The 23,460-nt window shown below is 48.5% G+C and overlaps 1 protein-coding gene across 1 annotated transcript in view; it reads right to left on the bottom strand.

Annotated features, from left to right (window-relative positions):
- pcdh7a (protocadherin 7a) overlaps positions 1-22,693 on the bottom strand; it is a 42,533-nt gene extending 19,840 nt beyond the window's left edge. The window contains 7 exon segments of the mRNA XM_083764921.1: positions 7,240-7,692; positions 7,694-7,723; positions 7,725-7,760; positions 7,762-8,034; positions 18,651-19,833; positions 20,154-21,992; positions 22,379-22,693. Of these exon segments, the coding sequence (XP_083621047.1) occupies positions 7,240-7,692; positions 7,694-7,723; positions 7,725-7,760; positions 7,762-8,034; positions 18,651-19,833; positions 20,154-21,586 (3,408 nt within the window). The 5' untranslated portion in view covers positions 21,587-21,992; positions 22,379-22,693.
- Positions 22,694-23,460: the final 767 nt, after the last annotated feature.

A 23,460-nucleotide genomic window follows, 5' to 3' on the forward strand; every position in this document is an offset into this window, starting at 1 on the left:
TAAGAGTGGCAGCTAAAATCTATAGACTTTTCATGTTGGTTTAGAGTACGATGTCTGTTTCAAAGGACCGAGGCGCCCCTGCACTTCACACCACTGTGTTTTCTTTTCTAGAATGGAGAAGACGGCGATCTACAAGCGCCCAACGCGCCGCACGCTTGTAGATCGACTATTTCCGCCTTTCCGGGCGCACACACACCAGGGCTTAAGTGGCTTAAACGTCTAAACATTCCTATCTCTCCTTCGATCAAACGTTATTCTCTTTCTACCGTCTCTTTGTTCACTCTCTCCCTCGCCACACTGATACCCCCTCCCCCCCCCCCCCCCCCCCCCCCCCCCCCCCTCAGGGTCAGTAGATCATTTTTCAGTCTGGCTGGCCGAGGTGATCCCTGGTCCGATTACCTCGTCCCTCTCTCACCCCCCGTTTACCCTCACCTTTTCACCCGACGCACACCCTCCTCATCTCGTGCCCATATGGCAGAGACAGCCTCCTATATCTGCTGCCTGCTGGACGAGACCACGGATACCGGTATCATCATGACACCGGTTCATGGGTCGGTTACAGTGTGCGTGTGTGTGTGTGTGTGTGGGGGGGGGGGGGGGGGGGGGGGGGACGCCAGAAGGTAAGCGAGACGGTGCTTGGTGTGTGTGTGTGTGTGTGTGTGTGTGTGTGTGTGTGTGTGTGTGCGTTTGTGTGTGTGTGCGTGTGCCTGCGTGACGGGGGGGGAGGTACTGTTATTTGCAGCGCTGGGCGATATGGATTAAATTTAATATGATTATAATGTGTTTGACCTCAATATCGCATTCTGCCGATTACTTTTTATTTCATTTTTCATGGCAAAAACAAAGCAGATCAACCTTGCAGACTGTGGCTATTTTTAAGGTTTGGAGAAAGATACAAAATTAAAGTTATATGGTCGGTTATTCTCTTGGTTGAAATAAGTGTTATATATATTATGTATATATATATAAATAGGTCTGTATTCTGATAGTACTCATTGCTAGTATAGAGTTTCTGTTCAGTAAACAGGAGTCTCCATTATGTATCTCTCAGGTCGGGATACCAATTTTATCCAATCAGGAGGATAGAGAACAGGATTCAGATTAAACAAGTGAAATTGGAAGTGATGGCATACAGAAATGAGCAGACACAATTAGAACTGGAACACTCTACAAATGGAGGTGACGAATGGGTACTCTCAGTACTCTCTCCTGATTTTGGCTGTCATTTTGCAACCCGCCTGGAAAATGTAGGGCTGGATAGACGGGGAGAGCCCCGTCACAGAACAAACACTATAATAATGAGAGTATAAATGAGAAAACTATAAAACCAGACAATGTCTCATATCACGATATTTATATAACGTCAATATACTGACCAGCCCTGGTTATGTGCATTGGTTCATTCTGTGACTCACAGTGTTATCAACAGCACAGTGGTGTTCATTGGTTCATTCTGTGACTCACAGTGTTATCAACATCACAGTGGTGTTCATTGGTTCATTCTGTGACTCACAGTGTTATCAACAGCACAGTGGTGTTCATTGTTCATTCTGTGACTCACAGTGTTATCAACAGCACAGTGGTGTTCATTGGTTCATTCTGTGACTCACAGTGTTATCAACAGCACAGTGGTGTTCATTGGTTCATTCTGTGACTCACAGTGTTATCAACATCACAGTGGTGTTCATTGGTTCATTCTGTGACTCACAGTGTTATCAACAGCACAGTGGTGTTCATTGGTTCATTCTGTGACTCACAGTGTTATCAACATCACAGTGGTGTTCATTGGTTCATTCTGTGACTCACAGTGTTATCAACAGCACAGTGGTGTTCATTGTTCATTCTGTGACTCACAGTGTTATCAACATCACAGTGGTGTTCATTGGTTCATTCTGTGACTCACAGTGTTATCAACAGCACAGTGGTGTTCATTGGTTCATTCTGTGACTCACAGTGTTATCAACAGCACAGTGTTGTTCATTGGTTCATTCTGTGACTCACAGTGTTATCAACAGCACAGTGTTGTTCATTGGTTCATTCTGTGACTCACAGTGTTATCAACATCACAGTGGTGTTCATTGGTTCATGCTGTGACTCACAGTGTTATCAACATCACAGTGGTGTTCATTGTTCATTCTGTGACTCACAGTGTTATCAACAGCACAGTGGTGTTCATTGGTTCATTCTGTGACTCACAGTGTTATCAACATCACAGTGGTGTTCATTGGTTCATTCTGTGACTCACAGTGTTATCAACATCACAGTGGTGTTCATTGGTTCATTCTGTGACTCAAAGTGTTATCAACATCACAGTGGTGTTCGCGTGCGTGCAACGGATTGGTGGCGCGCCGTGCATGGACACATGCGTGACCCGGCGGTGACAGACGCTCATCATATTTAATCCTGGGTGGATTTCTTTGAAATGAAAAGCTGCTTTTCAATTTGGTAATCCAGCCGACCTAATCTCTCCACAGCTTCGCTTCCGCACAGTCCAATTAGACGAACGAGGCCGACTGAATGAATCTCATAACGTAGTGTATCCAGAGCAGCCCTCCCTCCATAATGTTGACGGAGCTCCGCTAACACCCCCTCCCCCCACCTCCCCCCACCTCCCCCCCCCCGCGCGTTGAAACTGACCTTCACCCTGCCTCGCTTTGTAGCGCTGCATGGCCGCGCTGCGCAAAACGAAACTGCGCGGTCAACTAACCACCTCCCACTGCAGTCTTGGCCTTGCTAACAGCGCATTGATTATGTTTAGTGTGTGTGTGTGTGCGTGCGAGTGTGCGTGTGTGTGTGGTTGTGGGAGTGTGTAGTAGTTGTGTTTCTGTGCGTGTTTAGAGTCCAGTTCGATTCAGTCTCTGTGGCACCACGTTTCTCACCAGCTCCTGCCCAATCAAAGCACCAACCCACCCACCCGCTCGCCCACTACAACACACACACACACACACACACACACACACACACAAGGTGTGGAGAACGGAAAGTGCTCACTGCGGGAAAAGAAAGAAGTGTCACTAGTGAAAATGCTGAGTGGACGGGTTGTTTCCAGAGGTCAGTCCATGGGAGAGAAGGGAGGGACGAGACGAGAGGTGGACCGCACATCGGGGGGGGGGGGGGGGGGGGGGGGGGGGGGGGGGGGGGGGGGTGGGGGGTTGGGGGTCACATTGATTTGTAAGCGTGCCTATGACCAAGGGAGTATAAGGAATAGATAAACCGTAATGAGGAAGGAGGAAGTCAAAGGTGGAGAATTAAAAAAAAAAAAAAAACACAGACCGCCACACACCAGCTGACCAGGGATAACAACTTGAAATCCTGCCGTTCTCTTACACTGTTATAGCGGTAAGTGTTATACAGCTTAAGTAGTTAATAACAGACTGTGTGTGTGTGTGTGTGTGTGTGTGTGTGTGTGTGTGTGTGTGTGTGTGTGTGTGTGTGTGTGTGTGTGTGTGTGTGTGTGTGTGTGTGTGTGTGTGTGTGTGTGCGTGTGTGCGTGCGTGATAGTAAGAAGCCACTCTGTCCATATTGACTGCAGTGTCATGTGACCATTGTGATCATTAATGCATCCTGATGCCAGCGGCTATTCTGATGACCCACATATCAGCACTCCTCTCTCTCTCTCTCTCTCTCTCTCTCTCTTTCTGGCAATCACCTAAAACAGATCTCTCTCTCTCATGGAGTCCATCCATTGGAGCACCCACCACCCTTCCCTCCATCCACCTGCTGTACAGCAGTGGTTCCAAACCGTTTCATGTCAAGGACCCCCAAATTGACACTAATTAGCCCGCGGACCCACATTTGTAAACATATGGCATGATTCTCAACCCGTTTAATTTCAAGGACACCCAGTTTGACATGCATTAGACTACCGACAACCCATTTAATGGCGATTTCTATCTCTGGGACCCCAATTTATATTGTAAAATCAATGTGGAACCATTTGTACACTTAGTACATGGAACCATTTGTTCCATGTAACCCCCCCCCCCCCCCCCCCCCTCTCTCTCTCTCTCTCTCTGTGTCTGTCTGTTTCTCCATCGACCCCACACTCATGAATATTCTTCAGCACTTCCTCTTCTTTTAGAAAACTTGTCTGGTCCTCTTTCTCTCTCTCTCTCTCTCTCTCTCTCTCTCTCTCTCTCTCTCCACTTCTGCTCTGATCTGCTCTCTTCCATTTGTGACTCTCTCTTTACCTCTCCCTCCAGCGCTCCGCTCTCCTTCTTTTCTCATTCCACTCAGCTCTCTCTGTCTCTCCGTCTCTCTCTCTCTTTCTAAGGGTGCTCTTTAGCTTCCATTCAGCCATCCATTCATGCTCATAGGAAATCGCTCCATCTCTTCACTCGCTTCACCCCAGGCGCGCTCTCTCTCTCTCTGTCTCTCTGTCTCTCTGTCTCTCTCTCTCTCTCTCTCTCTCTCTCTCTCTCTCTCTCTCTCTCTCTCTCTCTCTCTCTGTCATATTTTAGCTTGGAAATGAGTTTAGATAGAAGACATTGGAATCTCCCCCATCTATCTCTCTATCACAGTCACGGCTATCTTTCACTGTTCACTGCAGAGAGAGCGTGACCAGAACACTGAGTCACGAGTGGTAACGAGATTCAACAGCTTCCATCATGTCATTGTCTCACTCTGATTAGATCTGGCTGTATCTCTCAGCATTCCGCCATTTATCCATGACCCCGCCACTTGTTGCAACTTGACTTATTCCAATTCTTTTTTGCGTGTGTTGATTGTTAACGCTCTGAATGAGTACAGATACAGTTTTGAGAGATCCTCCACCACGCATCCCACCCCACCCCAGCCGCACCCATCCTGCCCAACAAACACACCACACACACACACACACACACATGCACGCTCACACACACACACATTCTCAACAGACTTCTCTACGTGTCCCCACTACATCCACTGTTTCTCAACCAGTGGGTCGGGACCCATTTGTGGGCCATGGGGTCCACGACTCGAGTATAAATCCCATTTTATCCCATATATATCCCACATATATCAGTAAAAATTACAATGCGCTAGAGCCCTGGAGATGGACTCAGACTCCAACAGAGTCGGCGGTGCCCGGGATCGAAACCCTTATCTTGTGGTCCAAAGGAGAGAGCTCTACTGACTGAGCTACCCGGACACAAGACATGTCATACATATAAATAATTCATCCACGCGGGACACGTTGCATGCTTTATCTCTGCTATTTTCACTAGCTTGGGTCCCGGACAAACGTTTCCAACGCTGTCTACTTTAGGGCAATACTTTTGGACAAGGTTACTCTCCTCCCATTAGGTCTCTGAGTCTATCTCTCCTCCTGTGCCACTTTAATGCTTCTACATACCTGAGACAGTCTCTCGGGCACACTCAGCAGCAACTAAACAAAAAAACTAAATGCCTACTACGCATTTTGAGAAACTCTCATGCTCACAGAAACACAGACTCAAACTTGTGCACATACGGGTGGCAGTGTTCAGCGGTAGAGTGGCACCGCAAGGTTCCCAGTTTGATCCCGGGTTCCCCCGGAGTTCATGTCGAAGTGCCCTTGAGCAAGACGCTGTGCAGGTTGGTGCCTTGCATGGTTTCCTCCGCCATCGGTGTGTGGATGTGTGTGTGAATGTGCTATATAAGCGCTATATAAATGCACCATTTACCTTTGGCATGCATTTGCGAGCGCACACACAGCAACGTATGGAACCTATGATTGTTATTAAGGTGGGGTCGCACATGTGGCTACCGAGGAGTAATTATCTTGCGTGATCAATAATTCATTAGGCTGTCAGTTTGTGTATGCGTATTGCGTCTGTGTGAGGCTGTGTGTGTGTGTGTGTGTGTGTGGTGTGTGTGTGCATGCCTCTTTTGTGCACGCGTAAGCATGAAGACCAAACTCCCCCAGTAAGCATTTCTTTTCCCAAGAACTGCAGATTAACAGGATTGACTCTGTAATGGATTAACCTCTGGAGCGTGTGGTGTGCGTGTGTGTGTGTGTGTGTGTGTAGCGCGCATGCGTGCGTGCATGCGTGTGTGTGTGCGCGCATGCATGCGCGCCTGCGTGCCGATGTGTGCAGTGTTCGAGCACTAAGTCTGTGTGCGTGTGCTGTGCATGTGCCGAGCACTGTGTGTGTGTGTGTGTGCGTGTGCGTGTGTGTGTGTGTGTGTGTGTGTGTGTCAAGCAGGATCAGAGAGACTAGGAATTAATTGATCAGCCTTAAGAAGCTGCTCCTCACGACCGCATCAGCACTTTTTTGCAAGCAGGGGATGAATGCAGAGCTGTCCATCAAAGCAATGGGACAGCGCCCCTTTAAGTAGGCCGAGCTGTCACTCTCATGTCAGCCCCCGTGGACAGGGGAAGCCCTGCTGTGTTGGTGTGTCTGTGATGGTACGTGTGCGTGTGTGTGTGATGTTGGGGTGAGTGATGGCGTCTTAGCATTACCTGTCAACATGACTTCTAATCTGTTGTCTCTGTGCAGCCATTATCCCTATATATATATATATATATATATATAATATATATATATATATATATATATATATTATATACATACAGTATACATACAGTATATACTGTGTGTGTGTGTGTGTGTGTGTGTGTGTGTGTGTGTGTGTTTATGTTTTCACCTGCGGGCATTGTGTATAATGGAAAGGGGTAAGACCGAGGCGCTGTATAACCCGAGAGCGACCCCAGCTGGGGAAGAAAACAAAGAAAAAAAAACACCACGACAGCAAACGGGGAGGCCGTCATGGACTGTACAAACAAGAATGACCAATTTACACAGCTGGGTCTCCTATCCTCCCACTCCACTGCACACACACACACCAATTGAACTCATAAGGGGTTTACACACACACACACACACACACACACACACACACACACACACACACACACCACGCACACACGCACGCACACATACACACAGGTATTCACCGATGCTAAGGTCAAACTAGTTTTTAGAGATCAGCCAGGGTGAATGCAGCTCAGCATCATCTCAGCGAAAAGGTTGAGAACAGGTGAAGCAACGAGAAGAAGACCAACAGATCAGGAGGCAGAATAAGAACATAGAGCGAGAGAGAGACAAACAGACTGACACAGAGAGAGAGAGAGAGAGAGAGAGAGAGAGAGAGAGAGCACATTGAGATTTGTACATTAACGATTAACGTATGCTTTTCTTTACGCAGAGAAAAACGTTTTGCAACCAAAAAAGAACCAAACAGTCCCCGCTCCCGTCCATCCCGTGCTCCTCCTACCTGCTTGCTGTACTTGTTCCCAGTCTGGCAGCCGTACTCGGAGCACTGGTCCGAGCCCAGGGACATGGCGTCCGCGTTCCCGCTGCCGCCGCTGCTGCTGCTGCTGGAGCCGGCGCTGCCCACGGGGCAGCCCCCGCTGCCCACGAAGGTGTTGGACGGGGGCAGCTCCTGGACTGCCTGGTGCTTCTTGCCCTCGGCGGGCGGGGAGTGTGGCTGGAGGTGGACCGCCGGGAGGGGCGAGCTGGACTTGTAGTGCCTGGCCAGGTCCGGGCTGGACTGGTGGCGCCGTCCGCCGCCGCTCATCCGCGGGCTCCCGGGGTCGTTGTCCATGGCACAGTAGCGGGCCGCCAGGCGGTCGCTGGCGCTGCTCAGGTCCTCGTCGTCGTCGTCGTGCCGCCGCAGGCCGTTCACCGTGACGATGCCGCTGTAGAGCGACCCGACAGACTTCCCCCCCGGCCGTGGCCACGCCGCCGCCGCCGCTTCCCGCCGCGCTTGTTGTCCCTGCGAGGCTTCCGTCCGCGGGTCCGAGCTCCCGCCGCCGCGGCCGGCCTGTGGCTGAGCTCCCTGGGGAGTGAAGAAGTCCTCCTCGGGTTCCTTCTTGCCGGCCTCGTAGCCGTTCTTGCCCTGGGCGCCACACTGCCGCGCCGTGACCACCAGGAGGATGACCAGGATGACGGCGGCGGCGCCCGCCAGGACGCCGATGGCCACGCTCAGGCGCTGCTTCCCCAAGGCCCGCTCGCTGTCGGGGTCTCCCGCGATGTCCAGGGACAGAGGGGCCATCAGGCTCCGAGCCACCTGCGGGGAGAGAGACAGAGGAGGAGACAGTAGCGGAGAGAATGTGAGAGTGAAAAGAGTATAGCTGTGAAAAATGGTGTTTACGACATCATAAAAATAGACTCTATGGCTCCACACGTCCTGTTGTATCACTTATATATAAATCAGTCTGCCACCCTGTCACTGCATGTTGAATCCAATATCTCACCATCGGGTTGTGATTTCACACAAAGTTGAGCAGGAACAGCGGAGGCGGAAATTGCTAATAATTCATGGAAATAAACTACTGCGCTTGTAGATCAACTATTTCTGCTATTTCTTTCTTTCTGGCTCGAGACTATTTCTCTAGGAATCCATGCAGGCAGTGAAGAGCAGAGATGACGGACCCCCCCCCCCCCCCCCCCCCCCCCCGAGTGGCTTTGGCCATACTGATAACGTGGATTCACTTACGCTTTGAAGGCGTCAGTGAATCCACGCTATGTGTCTGGCAAAGCCAGGCTATACGAGTATAGAGCAACGATGGCCGTCAGCTCCTGAGACTACGTCCGTGATACTGACTGGTGAAGTCAAAGGAAGACGACACCCAAAGAAGCTTCACTGAGGAACCATAGATTTACAGGCAAGATTTGCACAATGGTACCAAAGGCCGATGTCTGCAAGGCCAATGATCGGGTGCCAGTCACACACCTGTGACTGGCACACACCTGTCAGCAAATGGTACCAGGGCTGACACCTAACCTAATAATGCCTAATCTGCGTAACGGAACACCTGCTTCACTTGACCTATTGCACAGGCCTTATCCCGAAGGGACCAAACGTGGCATCTTTCCATGGGGTAGTGTTACCGCATGGCGCATACACAAACCCATGCCAAGCACACACCTGGGACTGATGGCAGGTCGCTCAAGACAAGAGCGATTACCAACATACTGGGATTTTGGTGACTTTTTCTGAGGCGCTACCCACACACGTTTAGCTGTGTTACTTATTCCATCATTGCATCCGTACAAGTTATACAATTTACAATTACAATTTAGCAGACGCTCTTAATCCAGAGCGATTTACATTAAGCAAGAACAAAAAGCATGGCAATACATCACATACAAAAAAAGTAATTATCATGAATCATACGTAAACTAAGCACGTAACAGTGGAATATAATGAAACTATGCATGTATACTTTATAGTGCTATGTCTACATAAAATGATATGTCTACATACAATTATATCTTTTATACGCCTGTAAGGTCATCGTTGTAATGCTGTGTTCACATGGGCAGATGCAAAGATACAGTCGTTTGTAACTGCTGCAAAAGCTACAACAGCTACAAATATGCTGTGTAGCCTTTGTATCTTTTGCATCTGCCCGTGTGAACATCAACAACATTATATAAAATGCAATACCAATTGGTATTACTACAGGAGAGAAATAATCAACTGAAGTTAAGTTTCCAGATTTTTTGTGAGCAGTTTACATACGTCGAAATGTATGAACTGGACAGGAGAGATTTCTCGGTGACTGACTATGACTGGTATGTTCAACTAAGTAATGGCCATATTTGCCTGATGAAGACCTAGTCTGTTAAAATGTTGCAATTTGTTGTCTTAAAATAAAGTAAATCTCGGAGCTCTGCAAACTTCTTCCTCTTCCTTGATGTTTGCCTTGATGCCTGACATCCAGCACCTGGCCTGAATATAGGCATTGAGATGCACACAATGTCAAATAGTACAATATTGGACTTGCATGTTTGTTTGGCTTTTGTGTTTTTATATTTTATATATAGCAAGAAAGGAAAATGGCAGTACAAGTTTTGTATTTTTTAACTGGTTTATGAATGTTGTGTTGGGGCAGAAACTGAAACATTATTTCTGTTCTCAGAACAAACCGACTGAACACAAATGTGTTTTTGAGCCCCAGCTGGTTCAGTCTGCAATGTGGGCCTCTGGGAGGATTCCAATTTTCTGTGATTTTTAAAGTATAAGTTTCAAGGCATAATTGAGTCACACGTGTTACTGTAGAAGCAGAAATTATCACAGCCTGCTGCTGAATCTCATCTTAGCAATTACATATACCCACTTTTTTTCTATTTCTATTTTGATACTACAGTAGCTGCTGTTCTTCAAACTTGCAAACGCATCAATGTTGCTACCGAGTAACGTCATGATTAATGGCAGCACCCTCAAACCACAGGCAGACAGTGGCATCGCGCCATAGAATACACATCCACCGTCTCTTAAATAAACAATATCCCTGTTGACAATGACGGCGTAGGAGTGGATTTGCCGAAGGATTCGTGATCACCATTCTATATCGCAAAATGAGAACAGTAGGTGATACGAGGCAGTTAGTATTAATTGAACGTTAATCGACTATGTAAGTTGGACCGTGAAGTGAAAGAATTTCAAGTGCTTTCCTGCCAAGATGCATTATAATTATTATTATAATTATTTCAATTCGGAAAACCCATTCCGTTTTTATTGCACAATACAACCCTCAGTGTTGTTTTATCCATTTGTAACTGAAAGCGGATAAATCTGTATGGAGTTAATATTAGCACAGAGGATTTTACTGTGGGCAAGAAGGCATATCTACTTCATCACGATCAATACTAGCTCTAACAGGGTTAAGACACTCATAGGCCATTATGTGTTTGGGTGCAAGATAATGGGGTCAAACAACAAAGGGTCTTTGCTGTACAAAAGGGGTCAGCACAGTGCACACACACACACACACGCGCGCGCTCGCACACACTGTAGACACTCTAACACTTCGCCATTAAAAGTTCATTATAAGAAAGTGGGTTATGCCGGAGCCGTAACAGACCTATTACTGGTTGTGGTGGCCTGACAATGGGGCACTGGAGCATTGGCTTGGAGAGCCCTGCTGGTAATATGAAATAGGGTCATGCATCAGAATATAGCTAATCAATACAATGCAGCTATTCTAGCACAGTCATTATGTGGATTACGCACACACACACACACACACACACACACACACACGAGCACACGCACGCACACACTCCACACATCGGCAGAGACAGATGCATGCCCACATACTCAGTGTGCCGTCTGTGAGTGAAACAGCTCCTTCTGCAAGCCTGACACCTTGTCCCAAAAGCCCCAAGACATTTTCTTTTAGACTGCCAAGGCTGGAAATGTCACGCTCATACAATTATCCGCTATCTTATGAATGGCACGCATTAAGGTTGAGGGAGAGAGAGAGAGAGAGAGAGAGAGAGAGAGAGGGGGGGGGGGGGGGAGAGAGCAGGCCAACCTGCAGAAAATGTTTCATATTCTCAATCATTAAATAATGACTAACTACTGTCTGCACTTCTGGCAATGCTGGGGAGAGTGACGCACATGCAACTTCACCGTTCTACTTGGCTTATTACATTATCTGAAATGCATTAGGCTACTCATATAAATGGTAAATGGTGCATTAATATAGCACCTTTATCCAAGGCGCTTTACAGAGATTGTGCATTACAATTCAGACTTCAGAGTCATGCTCAAGGACACTTTGACAATAACTCTGAGGGAGCCAGGGTTCGAAATGGGAACCTTGCGTTTCCCATCCGGTCACTCTACCCCTGAGGCAGCGGTGGCCGAACGGTTTGCGGAGCGGTCTTGGTATCGGAAGGTCGCTAGTTCGTATCCCCGGACCGGCACGTTAAAATTACCACCGTTGAAGTGCCCTTGGACAAGGCATTGAACCTCTACCATGAAATGTTCTATGAGCAGGGCCTGGCTGTAAACAAGTTCTTGAGCTTAGTCCAGTTACCCTGGGTAAACATAGTACCTTTCCTTTCCTTTCCTGCTGTATACAGACACCCCCCCCACACACACACACACACACACACTGTATACACACACACCCCGAGCTAAGAATGGGACTGTATTATATGTCATTGTTTCATCACAATCTATCTGCGGGTTCAGTCTCATTGTTTTAGTGCGCGATCTCCATTCTGTTGGTAGGATTCCATTCTGCCCTGTTGTTTCCACAGCACAGGGGCCCTCTCCCTCTCAGCTATAGCTCTGCTCTCATCTGCCCCATTGTTCTGCTGCTGGCTGCCTGCAGTATTCCATCCCATTCTCATTCTGCTGGGCATCTCTGTGGCTTAGCGCATCCCTGCACCGCCTGTGTTTTCTGATGCGTGCACACGAGTAACTGGAAAGAGATACGGAGCCCTATGCCATATGAATAAGCCAAGTGTGTTCATGTGTACATGGTGCGCGCGCACACATGTACACGCGTGTGCGTGTGTGTGCGTGTGTGTGTGTGTGCGTGCGTGCCCGCACATGCACGGACCGCGGTTAAATGTTCAACAGGACGGAGGAGCAGCCACCTCTCCCGTTCCGGTGGAGTGAGTGGAGTGTGTTTCTCTGTCGCATCCCCAACTCCCAGTGGAATCTTCCACTCTGCTGCATGAGCTTTGTTCTGGCGGTGCTTAACATCACCATCTATCTGTTCTACTCTCAGAGGATTTTGTTATCTGCATGTCACTGAAGACACCGGCACTATGACTGAGACAAGAGCTTCTCCCCTGGCTATGCCACTGACCTGGGCTTAGAATACATCAGGTTTTATTTATAGGCTATTTAAAGGCCGACATAGGAGATTGTATTTCTTCCCTTTTCTTTTCTTTTTCTTTTTTGAACCCACTGTTCAGTCGAAAACTAATGAAATGCTTATAGCTTCAAAGAAATGCCTAAGACAAATATAAATCTCGTTAAAGTAATTGCTTGCAGTGGAAGTGTAGTAGTGTATTTGGTGTATTTTAATCAACCAAGCCCACCCGCTGGGTTTTCCCAATGAAGATCGAGTCCAAAAGAAACAAAGTAAACTTTCCCGCTCCAACTCTGCCGCACGCACTGTGTGCTAATTAGCCAACATGTGGTTGTGCCAGACAGTGTTGGAAATAGAAAGACTGTAGTGAGTTTCGGACGCGGCGCTGCAGCAGCAGCCGTTTTCATTCCCTAATTACAGCTGGCATCCATCCACCACTCAGTTTGACTTCATTATGAGAAGGAGGTATTCTCTCCTCCGTGTCTTCTACTCAATTACTCCTCCAAGTTGCGTTTCTCAATCAAACTAAACTACCCATGTTGTAATCTACATGGGCTTTTATACGGGACCGTGTGGACACATTACACCCCATTGTTCCATTCAAAGGACTCATTTAGCTAGGCTGTAGTTAATTCCACCTGCAAGGGTCATTGTTCCATGATGGCTAACCAGGTGTTCTGCCCAAACCACTTGCACCCTAGTGTCCCTATTCTCTGGGAATGTCATAGTAAGCAAGCAGTCAGCGACAATAGAAGATCTACAAGCTAACTACGTTGAGGTGTGAGTTTGTATAGGTCTTTTCGGCAGAGAGATTTTGTGTATTGGGGAAAAAAGAGGGAGGCCAAGAACAGACCCCTGGGGGACCCCAGTCAATGAGGTATATACATACCGTATGCTGTATGGTTTAGGTGGTTAATCTGCACCAGTGGTTCTCAAAGTGGGTTCCAGGGACCCTCAGGGTTATGGGGGTCTTTGAAATGAAAACGTTTGAGAACCACTGATCTACACCACCTTAATTGTTTCCAATTTAAATTTAAATTTCAGTCCAAGACTGGGCTGAAAAGGACATTGGACATTTATTTTGTGAAACAAATGTGTAGTCTAGCTCTTTTGTAAATGTAAAAGCTCTCATCTGAGAGAGAGAGAGAGAGAGAGAGAGAGAGAGAGAGAGAGAGAGGGAGATTGAGGGAAAAGGTTTTGTGACTTTAAAGTGATCGTTTTGAGAAAACCTGAAAGGGTAACGCACAACTCTTGCATACTCTTATTTGTAAAGACAGGATTCTATGTCACTCTGTGAGAGAAAATGCTTCCGTGACTGCAGGCAGTTGTTACTTTTGAGTGGTGCAACCACAGGGGGAGAGGGGAATTGCGCCACTCGGTTCACACGGGTGTGATTTTTGTTAAATAAATGCGTAAGCCAAACTGCAAATGACTAGAATCTACCCGACAACTGCTTTCATCCAAAACAGCATAATGTAACACGAGCCGCCGATGCTGTTGTGTTACACGTCACCTCCGATTCTACAACGGAACACGATGTGAAATCACACACGACGAGAAGGGCAGCTTTGTTTGGTACGTAAAAAGCAAAGCTGGCACTAAAAGTCGGCTCTGATTTACACCACTGTTGTGGGAGCGCTGCATAAAAGCGACACGTGATGTTAGGATTGTTTTCAACAATGTCAAAAGACAAGTTGTGCCAATGGAGCTCCCTCAGTCTGATGTAAGCCTACATCAGAACCAATGGAGCTCCCTCAACCTGAGGTAAGCCTACATCAGAACCCTTAACCCTTAACCGGAGCTTTCATAGGGTGCCCCGTTGTCTATTTGGCAAAGAGAAAGAAAGGAGGGGACAAAGTATATATAGAGCCCTGTGGTGCCCCAGTCAACAAAGTATATCATATGGTTTAAGTGGTTTTAACTTGTGTGTGCACTGCTACACAGCCCATCAATGTACTCAACATACAGTAGCGCTTAATAATGTCACGATACTTCACACATTGATCTGAACACCTTGAGAGATTAATAAAATGTTAAGATTGATTGATCTCCCTGGTCTGAAGTGTCTACAAACAGTATGGTGTTAACCTTTATCTCTAGTTACAAGTGCTGCCGCAGGGCTTTCCTGAGGGGGCAATTTGATGATGACAAGCTATATCCATGGCTGTTCAACCCACAAACTATGACCAAAGCAAACATTCTGACCACACACGGGGGCTGATATTTCTTTAGACTGTAAACCTATCAATCGACGAAAGCAAGTCTGTAAACAGGGGCCAAGAGATGCACTGTCACTTGTTGTTACCCACCACCACTGCCACCAATTGTTACCACGTTGGGATTGTGGATTGGCTGTTTGTCTGTCAGTGGAAAATAAAAAACTTAAAATGACAGGAATTGACCCCTAAAATGGCAGGCTTGCAGGTGAAAAAAAGGTTTTAAATGTGTTCCAGGCCTGGATAACATAAGTGAAAAAAGCTGGACAACTAAAGATAAGGCAACACAGACAACATATAAGGCGCCAACCTCTCCCCATGGCAGCCCAGTGCACTAGTGTTGATTTAGTTGACTAAAACTATGACAAAAGAAAAAAGACTACCTTTTTTCACTGAAAAAAACTAAACAAAAACTAAGCTATGATGACTAAAACTAAGACCATTTGACAATTCCATCAACAAATAAAAACTAGACTAACATGTCTGGCAGGGACTACGGATTAGTGGGCAAGAGATCCAGTAGAAAAAAAAGTGCCCTTCCGGGCACAGGTCTCCACCAGGTTATCCACAGATCCGTGCAGTTAGAGGTAAAAACACTTTTCGGCCAGTTATAGCGCCACCTTGAGGCTGAGTTGAAATTGTTCATGTGGCATTTCGTCCTCGGCCTAGTGGGAATGTGGGTGCACAATTTCACGGAAATCACGCGATGTGTTCATGATTTGAAGCATTTTGTTTGAAACTGAGCACTCCTGTGAACTTTGGAAGGCAATCTTAACCAATCAGGATGGAGTCTGATAAATCTGAAAGACCCGTTTCGTTGAATGGCTCTAGAGAGACTGTGTACCAATTTGCGTGATGTTTGGACAAAATCTGTAGGTGTACTGTGCAAAAACTTGTTTTGCACAAAGCGGCCTCCTGGTGGCGCTATAACAGGCCGTTCTGGAAAGTTTGGGGCAGAGGTTCATGGTTGGCATCCAGGGAGTGTGTGTGCAAAATATGGCATCGAAAAACTTGTTTTGCACAAAGCGGCCTCCTGGTGGCGCTATAACAGGCCGTTCTGGAAAGTTTGGGGCAGAGGTTCATGGTTGGCATCCAGGGAGTGTGTGTGCAAAATATGGCATCGACCGGGTTAACGGTGGCCGAGATTAGCTGTTCACGGACACACGGACACACGGACACACGGACACACGGACACACAAACGGACGGACGGACACGCGGACGGACGGAGTGCAAAACATACTCTCCCCACATGCCTTCGGCCTGGTGGAGACAATAAAAGACAAGTCATTGTATGCTTGGTTGCATGCTGAAAATAGCAGATCTACAAGCTCACAACACGTTGCAGAAATCACATTGTGAGCTTGGCTCGGCTATTTTCGGCTTTCAACCAATTTTAAAATCAGGCATTAAGACGCCATCAAGGCACCAGGAAAACACATAGTGGACTAAATCAACTGTAGATTTAGTCGACTAAAATCTTATGAAATATAGGCTAAAGCTAGACTAACAGAAAAGACATTTCAGGTGAGTAAAAGATGTCTATAACTACTTGAAGTTGCATTCAAAAGACTATGACTAAATCAACACACAACAACACTGAACCATTCCCCTTTATATAGACTATAGACTCCCCCCATGGCTAAGTAATCAACCAACCCCAATGTACAGTACTAGTAGCAATCCACCCAAGATGCTCCCCAAAATGTACTCAGCTCTTTAGGCACCACCACAGACCACACCCCACTATCTGTGCACTACACAGGCTTCAAGGCAGCTCCCCCTATAACAGCATCTGCATAAACACGCATCTAAAATTCCATGTCACAGCAATTTGAAAACATTTAATAAGAGAAGTGAGCTGTCCATTTTCTTAGTAACTGAGAACATGAAGGGTGATTTCCAACAGCAAAACATACATCAGTTTTCAAATGGGGGTCCACAGGCTAATGAGTGTCATTTTGGGGGTCCTGGACAGAAAAATGTTTGGAAACCACTGAATACATAACATAACCTAAATGTACTGTTATTGTAGTTCACCATCACCAGGTTCCAACAGCAAAGTGTACTAATTCAGTCAATCACCTCTCTGAATTCACTAGCTCAGTTCCACCCATTTCCTTATTTCTTAACAACCATGACAGTTTTGAGATATCTGCCTCAAATAATGAGCTATCTTTAAGTCCAATGTTGGAGAGCAGCTGGACTAGAAGAAAGGCTAAAGATGTGGCTTCAACTGACCAGCCAGGACCAGATCCATCCATCCATCCTCCCTCTCTCTCTCTCTCTCTCTCACACACACACACACACACAGTCACACACGTGCGCGTGCACGCTCACACGCACACACTACTTTGGAGCTCTGCATTCTATAAAACTGGATCATAAAAAGAAGGACTTCAGTAATACGGTTTTAGTTTTTGACTAAAGGGCCATTTTACATGAATGCAAGCTGGCCACAAAAATAAAGAAAACTAGAAAAAGTGCCCTTCCGGGCACAGGTCTCCACCAGGTTATCCACAGATCCGTGCAGTTAGAGGTAAAAACACTTTTCGGCCAGTTATAGCGCCACCTTGAGGCTGAGTTGAAATTGTTCATGTGGCATTTCTTCCTCGGCCTAGTGGGAATGTGCGTGCACAATTTCACGGAAATCACGCGATGTGTTCATGATTTGCAGCATTTTGTTTGAAACTGAGCACTCCTGTGAACTTTGGATGCCAATCTTAACCAATCAGGATGGAGTCTGATAAATCTGAAAGACCCGTTTCGTTGAATGGCTCTAGAGAGACTGTGTACCAATTTGCGTGATGTTTGGACAAAATCTGTAGGTGTACTGTGCAAAAACTTGTTTTGCACAAAGCGGCCTCCTGGTGGCGCTATAACAGGCCGTTCTGGAAAGTTTGGGGCAGAGGTTCATCGTTGGCATCCAGGGAGTGTGTGTGCAAAATATGGCATCGACCGGGTTAACGGTGGCCGAGATTAGCTGTTCACGGACACACGGACACACGGACACACGGACGGACGGACGGACGGACACGCGGACGGACGGAGTGCAAAACATACTCTCCCCACATGCCTTCGGCCTGGTGGAGACAATAAAGAGAATAAAAAAGGTTCAGCTAGATAGAAACTACAAATAAATTGGCAACACCAACAACAGCCTTCAAAAGGACAAATCGAGTTATTTATCTGGGACAAATACACACAATTATTTCTCTGTAAGAATGAGGAGAAAATTGCAACACCCCACAGACTTTGGGAAAATATTATTTCCCCCCCACCACTTACGTTTAAACAGCTATAATCATCAGCCATTACCTGTGTGTGCACCACTCTGATGTGCTATCTTTGTGGATTGTGGTCGTTATTTTAATGGCAGGGAGGACGCAGCAGAATCCTGACTGTAAAAATGGACCCTTGGAGATCCACTGTTAACTCTTGCTTTATAGCTGTGGGCTATGACAGTGGCATTAATGTAGGCTTACCACACTTCCTCTCTGTCTCTCTCCATCTCTCTCTGTCTATCTCTCTCTCTCTCTTCCTTTATCTCTCTCATTCTATGCCTGCCTTTTTCCCTCTCTCTGCCCCCCCCCCTCCTCTCTCTCTCTCTCTCTCTCTCATGCGCTTATGTGCATTCTCTGTGCTTCACACAGAGACACATATGGGTACATAAAAGCACTCACACGCACACATTAGAATACTGTACACGTTCCCTCTCTCTTGCTCGGTTGCTCCTCAGTTCTGTCCCCCAGGATGTTTCACTCTGTTTATCTCACATATTACCATATCTGTTCTTCTTGACCAAAACAAACAACAACAAGAAGCAAATAATAACCCTCAAGGATATTACCTGTGCATCCACCACCGTGGCGTTGGCCAAGCTCTCGTTGATGAAGACATGGACGAGGGCAGTGGTGCAGAGCGAGGGCACGCCACTGTCGTTGACCCGGACCACCAGACGATGCAGCCCTCTGTGGCGCCTCTCCAGTGGCTCCGCCAGGGTGATCACCCCGTTGCTGTGGCCGATCTCAAACAGCCGGAAGGGGTTGCCCCCTACCAGGGCGTAGCGGAGGTCTGCGTTGGGCCCTGTGTCCGAGTCCGCGGCCGTGACGGTCCTGACGATGGTGCGGGCACTGCTGGCCGGTGGGAGGAGGGTGTAGGACTCGTTGGTGGGGGACGTGACCGAGGGGGCGTTGTCATTCTCGTCTGTCACAAAGAGTGACACGGTCGCGGTGGCCGTTTTGCGGGGCTCCCCGCCGTCCACGGCGCGGACGCGGAAGGTGTAGGACGAAAGCTTTTCTCTGTCAAACGAGGCCGAGGAGAAGATGGTGCCTGTGTTGTTCTCGATGGAAAACACCTCCTCTTGATTCCTGTCGCCATTCTCTCCCTCGCTCCTCTCTCCTCCTCCCGTCGTCTTCTCCTCGTCTCCGTCCATCTCCACGAACAGACTCAACTCCGCATTGTCTCCTTCGTCCGCGTCCGTCACGGTCACCATGCCCACCGGGCTGTTGGCGAGGAGGTTCTCCTTGACGTAGAAGGTGAACACCTCCTGGACAAACTTCGGAGCGTTGTCGTTGCGGTCCGTCACCTGCACGACGACGGTCGCCGAGCCCTGCAGCGACGGGGTGCCCTTGTCTTTAGCGATGACGCGGAACTCGTACCTCTCCCGCAGCTCGCGGTCCAGAACGCCCGCCGCGCGGATATCTCCGTTGTCCGTGTCGATGTAAAACGCCCCGTTAACGGACGGATCCAAAGAGTAGGCGATCTCTGCGTTCTTGCCACTGTCTGCGTCCGTGGCGACCACGGTCACCACCCGTTCGCCAGGCGAGTTGTTCTCCGCGAAGTGGACCTCCACCATGCTCTGGGCAAAGGTCGGAGCGTGGTCGTTGATGTCCACCACTCGCACCATCAGCGAACTGTTACTGGACAGGCTGGGGCTTCCGGAATCTACTGCCACAATGGTGACGCTGTACTCTTTGGTGGCTTCATAGTCAAGCAGGGCAGAAGTGTGCAAGAAGTATTTTTTCTTGTTTCTGTGAAGACAAACAGATATTTATGTGTCATTGTTGTTTGCTTCCATATGGTGGAACATTTGGTTTATGTATAATTAATATTATACATTTTAAACTGCTAATTAAATTGAATAATCTGACAGTTTATCAGGCTCCCCTCTCACCCCCCGCCATCAATTCAGTCACATCTGCTGAGTGTGGTTGAAATAATGGTGACAATTACACTATTCGAGATAACAAGCACACAGGCTCTTAAAGGATGAGAGATAACAGATGAGGATATATCTTAAAACAATATATTCGTGATGTTGTGCGGTGCTGTGTGCTGCATTTGGCAATACCTGTCAAAGGCTTCGTCCGCTGGCAGAGGCGGCAGCGCTGTTTCTCCGGCTGGTTTCAGCGTGAATGGGACGTCTCCCACCACTGTGCACGTGACGGCCCCGTTTTCCCCCTGGTCTCGATCGGACACCTGAACCAGAGCCACCGGGGTGTCCACCAGGACATTTTCGGGCACCAGGGCCGCCCCGTCGCGGACGGGTATCCGCCCGATCTTTCGGATCTCCACGACGGGGACGTTGTCGTTCTCGTCGCGGACGGCCAGCACGACGGTGGTCCGGTCGGTGCGCGGCGGCTGACCCCTGTCCCTGGCCGTCACCGTGAACCTCAACTGGGCCACCTCTTCCCTGTCGATGCGGTGGAGCACGCTTAGCCATCCGGAGGCCTCGTCCAACCTCAGCAGACGCCGCACGGACTCCGTGGCGGCGCCAAAGACGTACTCCACCTGTCCGTTGACGCCCACGTCGCGGTCCGACGCTCTCACCTGCAGCACAGGTGTTCCCGGTGGAGCATTTTCGGCCATTTCGGCCTCGTACACGGCCCTCTCGAACCGCGGGCTGTTGTCGTTCACATCGGTGATGGCGACGCGGAGCAGGGCTTGGGACGAGCGAGGCGGGTTCCCCCCATCTCTGACGCGCAGGACGAGCTCGTATGAGTCTCGCTGCTCGCGATCCAGTGGACCCTTCACGATGAGCTGTGGTTGCTTCTCGCCGTCTGGGGTATCTGCGACTTGCAGCTCGAATACGCTGCTCCGTGCACCTCCTCCTCCTCCTCCGTTTTCACCTGTTCTACTCCTTCGGTCAGCGGCGACTCCCGGTTGACTCGGGCTGGCCCCTGCTGTGCGCCTTGTGCTTGAACTTGACCCGGCACCGCCGTCCTGAATCAGCTCGTATCTGTCGATCCCGTTGCGTCCAAAGTCACGGTCGGTCGCCGTGGGCAGAAGGTACAGGGTCCCTATTGGCCTGTTCTCCTCGACTGAGAGCTGAAGCACCGGGGAGGGGAAAGACGGGGTGTTGTCGTTGATGTCCGTTATGACCACGCGGCCCTCGAACAGGTCCACCCAGCTCTGGAGCGGCCCGATCACAGACACCTCGAAGTCCAGGAAGCACTCGTTCTCGTCGAATATCATCTGACACTGGGGGAGCTTCTCGCGGTCGATCCGCCGCGTCCCCGTGGTCAGCTCGCCCGTCACGTTGTCTATCTTGAAGAACTCGGAGCCGCTCTCCAGCGCGAAGGTGACGTCCCCGTTGCCGGTGCCCGCCGTGAGGCCCAGGTCGGCGGCCACGTTACCTATCTTGACGTCAGGGGGCCCCTCCTCCGCCACACGGTACCGGAGAGCTGAGTCGGCACTCGGCAGCTGAGTCAGCAGCTGCAGTACAACGACCATGAGGCTGAGAGCCTCCGCCGCCGAGGAGTGCACTGCACCAAGCCTCCGCATGGCTCTCCCTCTGGCTTTCCCACTGTTGTCCCTGGGGCTTTTATTTATCTACAGCCGTGTTTCTTTTGTCTCTTTTTGTTGTAGTATCATCCGTAAATCTCCGTTCCTTGTGAGCCTCACAGCGTGGTCTTCTCTTCCTGGCTTCTCCCTCAGCCTCCAGCTTTCTGCAGTCTCTCTCTTCCTCTCTCTCTCTCTGTGTGTGTGTGTGTGTGTGTGTGTGCCTTATTGCTTGCTTCTCTGAGCACTGTTCACTCACACTGTTGGATACTTTACTTCAGTGAAAAGGTTGCTTCATTTATTCCCCTCCATCTTTTCAATAAGCGTTTCAAGTTGTGTGTTGTAATTCCCCTGTGGCATCACACTGTTCACAATACACAAGGATGGGAAGAAGGGGCAAAAATCCACCCTGCAGAGAAAGAAGAAAACTACTGTAATTCACACGACTGTGATTAATCCACTTGACTCTCACTGTTTTCTCGTTCCGGGGAATTATCCCGCTGTCTTTCAGGGTTCCTTATCAGTTTATAATGACGTTTGTAATTGGCATACTCCGATTACATTTGGGACACTGGCTTTTCTCGCGTTTTACACTTATAAACTGCAATGCAGCAGTAGCCTACACAAAAGAAGGAGAGAAAAAAAAACTATCAGACTCTCACAATATCCGGCACCTAGCGCCGAGGAAATTAACGCACGTTCACAAAAAGGGATAAAGCCAGATAAAAAGTCAAAAGTCTTACAGATGCTGTCATTCTGACTCATTCATATATAGTTTAATTTCGCCTTTCTTACCTGGCTCCAATTTGAGTCAGTGGGCTGCATGCGTTCTGTGGTTTTTCCCGCAGTGAAGCAACGTGCCAAGCCGTTGGATTCCTTCACCCAAGTTACAAAGACAAGAGTGCTTTTCAAACCGCGAGTTCTTGGGGCAAAAAAAAGAAGAAACAAAATAATAAAACCGACCGGAAAATGACGCCACTCAAAAGGCGAGAAACTCCGACATCAGACAGCGACAGTTCAAGTGTAATTCCGTGATAGTTTCTTTGTGGTCTTTCTGCAATAAACCGAGTGAAATGCGTCTTTTCCAAGAGTCCCGCATTCTCCACATGCGCCTCCTCCTCTCTCTCTCTCTCTCTCTCTCTCTCTCTCTCACTCTCTCTCACCTGCACCTTCTACTGCACTGCTTGCTGCTGCTATCAATGATGCTGCAGTCTCGCTCTCTCTCTCTCTCTCTCTCTCTCTCTCTCTCTCTCTCTCTCTCTCTCTCTCTCTCTCTCTCTCTCTCTCTCTCTCTCCGTTCACTGCAACATTTCTCTGGCCGCGTAACTTGATCGTTGAACTGTAACGGGAGAGGCATGAGGCGGTGTTGGGTCGCCGTGTGTGTGTGTTTCGGTTACGGGGGGGACAGACCTGTCCTCCCCCTGTCATAGCGAGATTAAATGGCTCGGTGTCCTGGCTACTGACGGCTCGTGTGGAAAATATCTTTATTCACGTGCACTTAGGATGGGGAGAGGGAGAGGGGGGGGGGAGGAGAGAGAGAGAGAGAGAGAGAGAGAGAGAGAGAGAGAGAGAGAGAGAGAGAGATGGCTAATAGAAGTATAGAGCCCAATACTTACTTATAATTCTGTAATCTCAGCAGTTTTACTGGGGCGAGGAAAGAAGAACACTTATAATTCATTATTTTCTGGGGCTGGGGGAGATAAAATAGCCACGATCAGCTCAGATTTGGGCTATATAGGACCAGCCCGGGACATCTAGAGCAGCACATTAAGGTCCATGTGTTTCTGGAATAGGCTGTAAGCCTGTATACCTTCACTTCATGTGATCATTTGTGACACTGCCGCTGCGAACAACATTTCAACACTGCACGAAGCCTG

This window comes from Protomyctophum parallelum, assembly GCF_964188405.1.
Source record: "Protomyctophum parallelum genome assembly, chromosome: 5".
Classification (NCBI taxonomy): domain Eukaryota; kingdom Metazoa; phylum Chordata; class Actinopteri; order Myctophiformes; family Myctophidae; genus Protomyctophum; species Protomyctophum parallelum.